Raw genomic sequence first — 12,303 nt, forward strand, 5'->3', positions numbered from 1 at the left:
TAACTGCAATATCTCCTTGAATAGTTTATTTGATAATTGTAAGGAATATAGATAGTACTATACTACCAAAGCTTTTATAATAATTATATAAAAGATGCAAAACGAAAACTTACTGTTACATGAGATAAGTAGAACCGTCACGCTTATTTGAGAGCATTGAGCAAGCTTCTGACTTGCTTGATACGCACTGTTTTATCCTCGGTTACAAGTAATTTAAGTAACTTACGATCTGTATTATGACACTGATCTAGGATTAAGCATGTACTAATTTATTTAATAAAATATTGTTAAAACTTACTAGTTTTTACATTTTTTATAATATGGTTACGGTACGCTTACAGGCTTACTGCCCACTAATTAATATTAACAAAATCGACTAGTGGTTTTCATACTGTTTGAATTATATGGAATATGACTATTAAGATTTTGTTTTGCATATATATTTCATATTGTTTCATACAGCGGTAAATTCCATCACACACAGGGAAAGTACTATTGGCGAGTTGCATCTCTGGCTGGGTACAGCTGGTAAAGCATTTGCTTTTTTTCCTATTTTTTTAACGTGTGAATATGGCGTGTATGAGTCGTCTGCTTTCAAATTAGATTTTAGTTTTGACGGCATAGGGGACTGTTGATAATTTGATAACCAAAATTCTGTAGTAACGTGTTTAATGAGAATTACCAACTGCTGTATAATGTGCATCGGGCTTATGACGTCCGTTGATAATATTGAATTTATTTTATAATGTTTGAGGTTATTCATTCAAGTGACCTCTGAAGATTTTTAATAAGTATCAAAATGTCTAAATTTATTGTATCGTTAACTCGACAAAAAGCAATTTCATATCCTACAGTTAGGCTATTTTATGCATTACCAATTCATGTAATGAACACGGTTGATAATGTGAAACAAAACGAATGTGCTGCACTGTCATGCCCCAGGTTTTACTGCTCAGATAAGAAAGATTCCAAGAAATTAACAAAAGTAAAATCCACGGAAGTTGGAACTCCAAAAACTTTCGAACAAGGTAAACGAATTTAGTGTAAGCAGTTACGTAATACACTGCTTTGTATTACTTTTTAATATCATTCAGAAAGCATTTTAAAACTATGGGTGTTGTTCAATATACCGGTATGGAATAAAAAAGAAGAGTTCTTTCATTTTATAAATTATTTTAATGAGCTTATTTTTCGTGTGCTACGAATGGTAGTATAGTGGTGTAGCAGTAATCAATTTATTAATTTTAGGTAGGCCTAAAACGCTGTCCGGATTGTTTTTAGTCATGATTCTTATTTCTTCTTCTATACGTTACAAAACTTTACAAAGTCACGGTCTTCACTTGATTCATACAATATATACAATATACATACAATATTATATTTTATTTTATTGATTATTTTGATTTCAACAAGTCTTTGCATTCAAGCTTTCGAATAGTCATAAAATTATATTTTTCTTCACTGTCTTACTACATTACGACTATTTAGCAACGCCTGTCATAAACGTAAACATGCTATAGATAATATTTAATTTGACTTAGTCAGATCGTGTACTTTGATCGCCCTTTTGTCTGTGCCGCTTAGATGACACTAATTCAATAGGAGAATCGCAAGGAACTAATGCATGTATAATACATACGTTGTACTCTATGCAAACCAAATAAATGATCAACTCAGCAAATGATGTGACTTTTAACTCACATCCAGTACATCCGAATAAGTCAGGTGTGTAATTCTTTCTTTCTTACTACATAAGTACAACTTTAAAAAACGCTGAAGAACGACGAAATTTTGAGTGCGATTTATATAGAATCGTAGGGGACAAAATGAATCTCTTCCGCACCGCAAAACATCCATTGCTCCTTGTTTTTATACATTTATAATTTTAATAAAGAGTAAAAAGAAGAATTTTAATTCCCCCATCCCTTTACTTCCACAATCCCGTAAGAGACAAAAGTTAATGCATAACTGGCATATGTGAAAATCTGGCGCACTTGTGCGCAATTTCGGAGTCGCCAGATTTTCACATATGCCAGTTATGCATTAACTCTTGTCTTACGGTATGATGATGATGATGATGATGATGATGATGATGATGATAACAGTTAACTACCTATTGTCTTTATTGCTTCAGATTGTCCCCAAATGGAAGATGAATCTGTGTTAGTCGGTATTATTTAATCGAATCATATCTTCAGTACCTAATCGAGGAGACAGATGTAAAATAAAGTAGAATGTGACTAGAAACGAACTAGGACTAGATTAGCTTTGAGTACTTCAACCTTTAATGAGTCCATTATTTTGCCTGCGTAGATCTTAAAATCTTAATCACAAACTTCGATGAAATGATTATTGTGGTTCATTGTTATTTTAATTTGCTTGTAGTGAAAGAAACAACCAAGACTGTGTCTTACATGGGCGTCATTATCGCTGGAGTGGGGTTGACTGCAATACTTCTGTACCAAGTTTTTCGGGAGCTGTTTTCTAGTAAGAGTCCAAACAGCATATACACAACGTCTTTAAAGAAATGCTGCAATGACACAAGAGTAATCGACTCGCTTGGTGAACCTATAAAAGGTTTTGGTGAGGAAACTCGAAGAGGCAGAAGGCGACATGTTAGGTACGTCTCTAGTAATGGAGGATTACTTGAATTATGGAAAGCTTTGCGTCGTACAATTATGGATTCCTTCCATTGTTATGGTACAATTTCCTTTTCCCAGATAATAGTAGGTGCAAGCTTATAAATTTTGCCAGATAATAATGCGCTTCCACCCTCTTGTATTAATTCTGCTGGAATTTTATCGCTACTTGGAGACTTGTGATTTTTCAGCTTTTCTATCGCAATTTCGATTTCAGAAAGTGTGGGTTCGGGTATAAATGGCTCAGCCCTACGGGAAAGAGAAATTTTGGTCGAACCTTGAAAAGATGGTGTGAACAATTTTGAGGTGAAACAGGGAAAAAGATTTAATCATTGATGTCAGATATTTCAGATCTGACTGTTTTGTTTAAAGAATCCATCCAATATATTTATAGTTTTTTAAGTTTTTAATTAAATTCATATTTTAAAATATGACCCAATTACCTAAAAACATGTACCTAAAATATGTTCCAAAATATGTACTAAATGTAAAATTACATTATGCTACAAAATGGTAAATTTAATTTAAATCGTTAAATTTTTATTTACAAATGTTTGAAGTAAACACATTTAAATATGATGAAAGTAAGCGTATGACGAGAATTGTAATAATATGCATAGTTGTGTAATGCTTATTAATTTTTTTTCCTCAGTCATCTGTTTTATGAACGTGACGGAGTTAATTTCTTGAGAATGAAGTATTATATTCAAGGAAGCAGAAAGAGGGGCACTGTACACTTGGAAATGCGTGAGGTGAGGTAAATTCTTCATTACCGTTTTCAGTTCCACAGAAGCATGTGGAAAGTCAACTTGAATTTATCTATATGCATAATGCATGTTGCATGTAGCATTGTGGGACATACACAAAAGTGATATTCTTTGATAATTATGGCTTGTCGATGTTTTTACGTGTATTTGTTTGTGCATAGAAAGGCACACATTTCCAGGAAAAATATTTTGCATGCATATTTTCCTACTTCTACAATAATAGCGGACTTTTATTGGTTGGTTTTATTGAGGTCTCAACCCAGGGATGTCTTTACACTTAAACATGCTTTGGCCCATTCTGCTCCCTATTATATGCGATTTTTCAAGTCTGACAGCTGGCCTGGGTGATATTAGTGAATCCGATGCTGACAGGTGGGTCATCCTGCCTCAGCTCCCAGGCCCCATCTGCAGACAAGTAGCCTGATAAGTCCTAGGGGCCTGTGTATCAGAATTGGAAACCCATGCTACTCACAATACTTCACCCCAGCCTATTTTTAATATTGCAGATGATAGATCAAATGAGAGAAAGGGGGAGTGTATTGGTGGAATGATAGAGGGAAACCTAGCACTTGAACCACAGATACATTTTGATCTTAAAGTTAGATATATTAAGAAAGCGTCATTTTCTTTCATTTTAATGGCTGCTGGAAAATAAGTCATCAGTTTAATATACAGGGTGGAAGTGAAATAACCTTGCAGATTGAAAGGACCGATAAGGTACACTTAAATGAATAGAAAACCTATATTACGTTTTGTGATTAAATGCACTGTTAATTAGAAAATTAAGTTTGAAGTTTCAGCAGTCCGACAACATAGTTGTTGTTGTTTTCTAATGCCAGGCATTTGACAATAAAGTCATTTGACCTCTTGCACTCCAATATTTTTCAAAGATATTATCATTGTCAGCCACTGAAGCACAGATTTTGAGGTGTTCCGAATCCATTTCTTGGTTTGAGTTGCACAATGGGCAGTTAGGGGACTGATATATTCCAATTCTATGCAGGGTGAAAATGGCAAGTTGTAGCCGATTTAAGTGAACACCATATTTTATTGTTTTGGTGGCTACTTCATTCACACACAACCCCCAGAATGTCTGGAGGACCACACCTGCTGTTGGTCGATGGGTCCATTGGACCTAGCTGGGAGATCTTGTTGATCACCAGCTTTCCCTCCTTAAGCCACTGGAGGACGATTTTAGTGCCATAGCAGGTCAGCACTAGGAACAGAAAAGTAAAAGAGGAGGAAGGAAAGGGAAATGAACCCTAGGCCTCGAATGCTCTAATGCCGATACCCTTTTGCAGCCCCGACAACATAGTTGATAACATAATCTACTTGTAGATGTATTAAGAGGTCAACGAACTTGGTGAGTGTCGGTAGATGAGCTTCTCTCTGCCAAGACTTTGCCACTTGTTCGCTTTGTGCAGTGGCTTGAATTTAGAAGTTTTAAAATTTACACGAAAACCATGCATGCTATTGAAATACGCCAGAGGGATAAATTATTCTTTATTAGATTTCCTATCGATATGGACAAAAATCACGATCCTACTCGCAATAGTTACCGAATAAGAGGTTGTTAAACATTTCACTATGAAAATCTTCAAGGCTATTTCGCTTCCACTCTGTATGTACCGCATTATTTTGCTACAAGGAGAAGGAGAAATGTTTGTGTGATGCATGGGATATATCCAGTATGAATATTAACACATGAGAATTATAGCTTTATGAATGTTATAGTTTTTTAATTGAACTTCATGAAATCAGCGGTTATCCCTGAATTTAATAGTTATTATTGGTAGTTACTTGTGCAAATAATTATAATTTAGACATAACATTTCAGAATGATAGAATAAAAAAATGCAACTTTGGAGACAATATAACAAATAATTGATATCAAAATTCTAGAATTCACTTTTAGAAAATTGCCATTTTGTCATTTAGCAGTCATATTCCATGTACATGTCTGTTGATACATTTTAATATATATTACTAGTTCTTTATCCCTTGGCAATTGATTCAGTCACTATTAATTTTATTAATTTTTTTTATATAAAGAGAGTATGTTAAATAATCTTCCATGGGTTGTAAAAGATGATGTCTGAATAGAGGTAGAAAAGTAGTTTTATCTAAGAGAGATGAATTGGTAGGCTAATGAAAATATTACAGTCTGGGTTCCACACTTTAATATTGAAGTTATATATTTTAAATTGTCGGGAAAACTTAAATTTCTGTTGGATGACCTTTCACTGACTTTGCGAAATGTCTGAATTTGTTATGTAACGAGGAAATGAATGCGTATTTAAGATGAAATTCTGTAGGGAAGAAACAAACAATTGTCACTAAGAGCAGGTGTTAAGTTTTGTAATTAAAAATGATTATTGGCTGATGAAAGTAAGGGACGTAGATTAATACAGTTGGCAAACCTAAGCGTAATGAGTAGCATTCTCAAATCACCTAAGAGGACATACTCTCTTCTTCATTTATGGGCATAATGGAATAAATTGGACTTATTCGATAGTCGGATATGATTATTGAGTGATTCACTCTGTTGTGTAGAGTCTAGTGTTGCCGAAGTATGTGGAATTTTGGTGTATGGAGCAGCAATAATTGATGAGTGGTTAATTGGGTCTGTTGTCCGGGCTGGGAAATTGGAACACTACAATTTATAAAGAGAAAAAAGTTGAATGAGTTGCAGAATGAAAATCACTTGGTGTAATTCATCACATGCGCACGATGGCACACTATCTTATTTTAAAGTTGCTGGCAACTTCATGCATAATCAATTCCCAAATAAATGGATTAGTCGTGGAGGATCTGTTGTTTGGCCTACACATTCCCCATACTTGATTTTTCTTCTCAGACCTTCTTATATCCATTATTTACTCGACAATAATCGAGAATGTTGAACTGATTCCACTACATATTGAACAAGGTTGCCAACAAATTCGACAAACATCTGGTGTTTATGAAAGTATAAAGAGGTGTTTGATGATGTACAAGTATTATGGGAATCTAGTCTTTCAGGTAAAGCTCCCTGTAAAGCAGATTTGAATAATTTCAAGGGAAAAATTATTCCGGGGCCGGGTATCGATCCTGGGACCTCTGGTTGAATGTACCAGCGCTCTGCCAACTGAGCTACCCGGGAACTCCACCCGACACCATCTCAACTTTTCCCTTTATATCACACAACTCGTGTGGGCTGACGAAACGCCAGAGACCCACATCGAGTGCACACAAACTCTGTGTGACTTGGAATTGTGGTTTTCTGTTAACATACACAGTGACGTATATATTATGCAAATCTACCCACATCGAGTGCACACAATCTCTGTGTGTCTTTGAATTATGGTTTTCTGTTAACGTTCACAGTGACGTATATATTATGCAAATCTAGTAGATTATCTATTATTGTATGGAATTAGAGCTGTGCTGTGTGCTTGTGAGAATATGTATTATCTGCTTTGTTCTCTTGTGCAAGATTTACAAAATATACTTACAGACACAAATAGAAACGAAAGTGCTGGATATGAATCTTACATCAAGCACTGGTATTCATTATTCATCAGAATATTATACGGAGAAAGATGTTTATTTAATTATCTCTCTTTCTTTTCAGAATGATGTAGGAGATTTCGATTACAGATACTTGTTTGTCCAACTGGATGACTATCCTAGAAACACGATCATAATTGAAGATAACAGATACGACAAACAAATGAATTTTGATAAGCCATTTGAAAACATTGCGGTCTGATAATTGCATCCTTGCAGAATGTTTTTTGTAGAACTATTTTGTTAATGCTTTTGTTATGAACTATGTGTTAAGAAGTACAGAAGTTTTTCTTCCTGGTATAAATGGTGGGATAAGTTTTATCTGCCTCATATTCCCAAGGGAATCTAGTTAAAAAGCTCAATTGCGCTTATGGTTAAACTGAAATGATAAAGTAGATTCATTGAGTTTATGAAAAAGTAACTGAATTTCTCACATATCTGCGAAAGAACTAGATACCTTTTTATGTAGTTAATCGATTTAGTAAATCGGTGTACAAGAAGATTATTGTAAGTAACATTGAGTTATTAAAGGAAGGAATGGAAAAATATGTGTAACACTCCAAACAAGTCCCTGTCATACCAAGAAAATGAGCTTTGACAGTTTTCAGATTGACCATATGCCATCATTGCATGGTAAACATGTACTTAAAGTTGACATTTCCAGTCTGCAATATACCTATTGTGTGAAGTGATTAAAAAATTGACTAAGACTACGGTACTGAATGCCCAAATGTTGTTAGTCAAGAAACCTTCTATGGGAAATATTGGAATGCAGAGTGAGAACGAAATTTTCCAATTGTCTTGATGAGACAAATGCATATTTAATGTGCACAGCAGCATAAATAGGCCCAGCCACCGGCGTAGCCAAATTGTTTCTCTCGTGAGCCCCTCTTAAAAATGTGGTTGTCATGATACCTCTTATAACAGTGGTTGAATACGCCACTGTGTTAAGATGTATATTATCTTACTTTTGTTTTTCATCTTTTTTGATGGATAAAATTGAGGCATTGCAATATTTTCTGGGGTTGAATTAAACTTGTCCCACTTTATACTCCTAAATAAGACCTGGATTTATATGCACTATAAGATGAACATGATGGGTAGACATAGTGTACATTACAATTGAGGAAGAGTGATTTACAATGTTACGAAGTTTAAATCTTCCAGTCTAGTGGACACCTATTAAACTGCGCACTGAAAGCATTACACATGCAAGTTACCATCACAGTGGTTATCAAGGGACCCTCTGCTTAAATTTGTTTTGTCTTATTTAAGGACACCTGGTAGAGTTCGCAGGGAAATTTTATGTTGAAAAGAAGGTTAGTTTTCTCTAGAACTACATTACGGTACTTAGGATAACAATTTTTTCATTGACCATTATGGAATGTTTTCCGAGTCCCTTGCTGTCAAAGATTTCTAGCTAGTATTTAAAAAAAATGTCCATTTTTTTTTTTTTTGCCATTTCCCGAAAGTTTGATTTCTTTAAATTTCAGATACACTTTTCTAAAAAACTATTCAATTTAGAAGTCTGAAATTTTTTGTGGGTATACAGACCGTTTAACTACAAACAATAGCTGAAAGATTTTGATACAAAAGTACATCATTCCCAAGGAAAACAAAATTCTAAATATAAAAAATTACAACAAACACTTTTTCTGAAATATGAATTAAACACAAATTATACCCTGAAGTGTCCTAATCGTTAACTGGCTATATCAAGACACTTATCAAAAGGATTAATATAAAAATTTGTTAAGTTCTGATATATATAGTTTCAGAGAAAAGTGTGCCTACATTGGAGATATATATATATATATATTTTAAGTTGTTGCACAGATTAACAGAATTGTACAACTAAAGAAATTAATACTAGCTAGAAATTTTTTATAGCAGTGAACTCAGAAAACATTTCATAATGGACAGTGAAAAAATTGTTATTCTATGTAATATAGTTCTAGAGAAAACTAACTTTCTTTTCAACAGTGATTAAACATAAAATTACTCTGCGAACACTACCAGGTGTCCATAAGGGCTTCTGTGATTGGATATACTAGACATTGCTTTTCACGCCTAAGTACCCAAAAATATCTGATATCAGACGCGTTTGGGGGCATGGTTAAATATATACTATGAAGTAGCAATACTACTTTACAGTGCACATAAATCCTGACCGTACTCGTAAAACACGTTGGTTATAACATGGCCCTTCAGAAGTAATTTTGTTCTGCAATTTACTAATTAACAAAGACTGAATCACAGATGTGCCACAATGCATTAATCATTTTGTAAGAAACAGGATTTCAATAGACTGGGGTTTCATGGGTAGCAACTAACAGGATTGTTGTAATATATTATGAGTATAGGATCGATGTAGACTGCTTAGTTGCAGAAATTGTCAGAGTGTGGGAATTTTATTCAAAGTTATATTCAGTAGTGGCAGTCTATTCTGAACTTCATAGCTGTTCTCTGGGGTACAATTCGGACTGCCTGGTTAGCTCAGGTGACATAGTTTTTGACTAGAGTCTTAAATTGCATAAATATTTTTTTCTCAATATTATAATTTATTTATGGTCCAACAGCCAACTTCGAAACCACTTGATATTAAAGCTATTTTCTCACAAGCAAAGGGTTTTGACAAGAGAACGCTTACAACTGGCGTTTAAGGAACCCAGAGGTTCATTGCTGCCCTCACATAAGCCTGCTATCAGTCCCTTTTCTGAGCAACATTAATCCAGTCCCTAGCATTATATCCCACCTCCCTCAAATCCATTTTAATGTCCTTCCATCTATGTCTCGGCCTCTTCCTCTCTCAGGTCTTCCAACTAACACTCTATATGCATTTCTGGATTCACCCATATGTGCTATATGCCTGGGCATCTCAAACGTCTTTTCCTCTCCATTATACAAAAAAATTTGTAATGGTACCGCATGCATCAAAGAATAGACTAATGACTTTTAATTTGTTTAAGGTTATATTTTCTAAGAGTAATTTATTTCTTTTCTTAATCTACCTCAGGTGGTTGTCTAGTAGAGACTTCGATTCTAATTGTAGAATCAATTATTTCAGGAAATTATTTATTTCTGTTGATATTCACCTCAGAGACGGAACATTTCATACACCTCCAGGTCTTTACCACTCGTCAGAGTACTTCGGATTATTGTGGTGTTTCATTCTTAGGGATTCTTCCTGAGTACAGTTCCCTAATACATGAGAAAAAGTTTCACCACACCACAATGTCTGCAGTGGTTTTGTATTAGAGTTCTTCTACGTCCTTGACTCAGGTAGCAGTATCACGTATCTGACTTACCAACCTTTGAGAAGAATATTTTGAAAATTCCTGTCGAGGCTTGCAGCAAGTTGAAAAAAGTAGCCACAACTTTTTATGTTGCCCTCGTGTAATGTGTAATTCGGGACTTACAGGTTTGAATATATTTGAATGACATTTTACTGTTTCTTGCATTTGGTTTCATTGTTCGTTGGACCATAATATGTTATGATGTTTGTATATCATAAAATGTTCTTAACTGTTTAAATTAGAAAATTTTTGTAGCAATATAAAAAAGTGTGTACTTTCATAAATTAAATTTCTTATGAACTTGAAAAACAACAGTATTTGTTAACAAATGATCGTCTACTTATATTATCTAGAATTTGAATAATAAATTACATTTTCTCAAGATTTTGTTATATGTTTGAAGTGTTCTTTTCCTTTTACACCACAAACTAGTATATTACGCGGTATATTATATCTCATACGTGTCTGGCTTATACATTTAACATTACAAACTTTTATAACTTTAGTTGTATCAAATTCCGATAAATTCTTTCATACTGTATATGATTAGTAGGTCTCTTGCAATTTATGCTTGCAACAATGATCACATGATTAGAATGTGCAAAGATGGTGATGTGGACACCACAACAAAAAGTTTTCTGTGTTCTTGGACTTACTGAAACGAAATCTGTAAAGCATGTACAACTAAATTTTTGCCGTGAATTTAATCTTGAGCATCACGACTATGTTCCCTCCTATGTGAGCATTGTGAAATGAGACACACAGTTACGAGAAACTGGTAGTCTTTTGTCTACTTGTGGGAAGCATAGCAAATGGAATGTGTCTGTGGAAAATGTGGAAAGGATTCGTATGGCCTTCGTAAAAAGTCCGAAGAAGTCAATTCAACATGCCAGTGTAGAGCTCTGCATTCCACGGTTCACGATGTAGTTCACAAAAGATTACATCTACGGGCCTACATGATTCAGTTACATCAGCGAATCTACCCTGATGACAAACATTTGCTGCAGATGTTTTGAATAGAATTGAAGAGGACGGTGCTTTCTTGGATAAAGTGTGCTTCTCTGATGAAGCAACTTTCCACGTGTTTGTGAAAGTTAATAGACATAATTGTCGTATGTGGGGTAGTGAAAATTCTCGTAAGGTCGAAAGAGATTCACCAAAATTAAATGTGCGGTGTGCACTAATGAAAAAAAGGATAATAGACCGTATTTCTTCACGGAGGAAACAGAGACAGGAACAAATTATTTGAATATGTTGGAAAATTACGCTGTGCCTCAATGGGGTTTTGTGAAGGACGAAGTGTACAGCATACAGCACTCCTGTTGAGAACTTAGATCATTTGTGACAAAAGATGTATCAAACCATCGCCAACATCATACTGCAAATGTTGCTGAATACCTAGATGGAGGTGGAGTATAGGTAGCTTGGATATCTGCCGGGCCACTGCGGGTGCACATGTTGAAATTATTTGAATGTATCGTAAATGAAGGGTTCAGAACCATAGTGGGCCAAGCACCATTTACTAAAACCATAGAAAACGAGGGTTAAAATGAAGTTATTACCATAATTCAATGGAAACATATAGCAAGTAATATAAAGTATACACATTAAAACTAGATAATATGTCAATCTTCATTAAACTATGGTATTCACTTAACTTTAACCCTTGCTTTCTCCATTTTTCTGAACCCTTCAAATGGTATGACTTTCTCTATCAAGACAATATCAGTTTTTTCATTAAGTATGGCTTACTTACTCTCTTAAAATGTTAAACCTATAGGCCGGACATGGTGTATATTATTTAAATCTATTTATTGTAAACTAACCGTACCCGTGCGCTCCGCTGTACCTGTTAGAAATAAATATAAAGTAATTACATAATTAAAATAGGACGTTTGATCCAGGGAACATTCGTGGTTGATACAAGGATAAATCGTTTAATATGTTACTTAATTTAAATTGTATTTAAATATTTAAAATGCTGTCATTTTGGTCCAGAGAGCAATCATGTTTCTTAATTGTTATTACATGCAATCATAGTTTAATGAAGAT

General features: G+C 34.5%; 1 protein-coding gene across 2 annotated transcripts; it reads left to right on the plus strand.

Annotated features, from left to right (window-relative positions):
* The first annotated feature begins 515 nt into the window (after positions 1-515).
* On the plus strand, positions 516-10,635 carry LOC138706513 (mitochondrial import inner membrane translocase subunit Tim21). 2 transcript variants are annotated; one of them, XM_069835879.1, is made up of 4 exons: positions 516-1,028; positions 2,386-2,620; positions 3,292-3,391; positions 7,020-10,635. In XM_069835879.1, exons 1-4 carry the CDS (start codon positions 800-802, stop codon positions 7,155-7,157), a joined length of 702 nt encoding a protein of 233 aa, XP_069691980.1. In that variant the 5' UTR covers positions 516-799; the 3' UTR covers positions 7,158-10,635. The 2 variants fall into 2 exon arrangements, with proteins under 2 accessions (XP_069691980.1, XP_069691981.1); XM_069835880.1 differs by lacking the exon at positions 516-1,028 and adding an exon at positions 1,606-1,725.
* The last annotated feature ends 1,668 nt before the right edge of the window (positions 10,636-12,303 follow it).

This window comes from Periplaneta americana, chromosome 9, assembly GCF_040183065.1.
Source record: "Periplaneta americana isolate PAMFEO1 chromosome 9, P.americana_PAMFEO1_priV1, whole genome shotgun sequence".
Classification (NCBI taxonomy): Eukaryota; Metazoa; Arthropoda; class Insecta; order Blattodea; family Blattidae; genus Periplaneta; species Periplaneta americana.

What these genes read in the sequence shown, in the direction of transcription:
- LOC138706513 (XM_069835879.1), top strand. Translation starts at nt 800, where the DNA reads ATGTCTAAATTTATTGTATCGTTAACTCGACAAAAAGCAATTTCATAT. An exon ending in TCCAAAAACTTTCGAACAAG is followed by an intron (nt 1,029 to 2,385) that starts GTAAACGAATTT and finishes ATTTGCTTGTAG; the next exon opens with TGAAAGAAACAACCAAGACT. An exon ending in GGCAGAAGGCGACATGTTAG is followed by an intron (nt 2,621 to 3,291) that starts GTACGTCTCTAG and finishes TTTTTTCCTCAG; the next exon opens with TCATCTGTTTTATGAACGTG.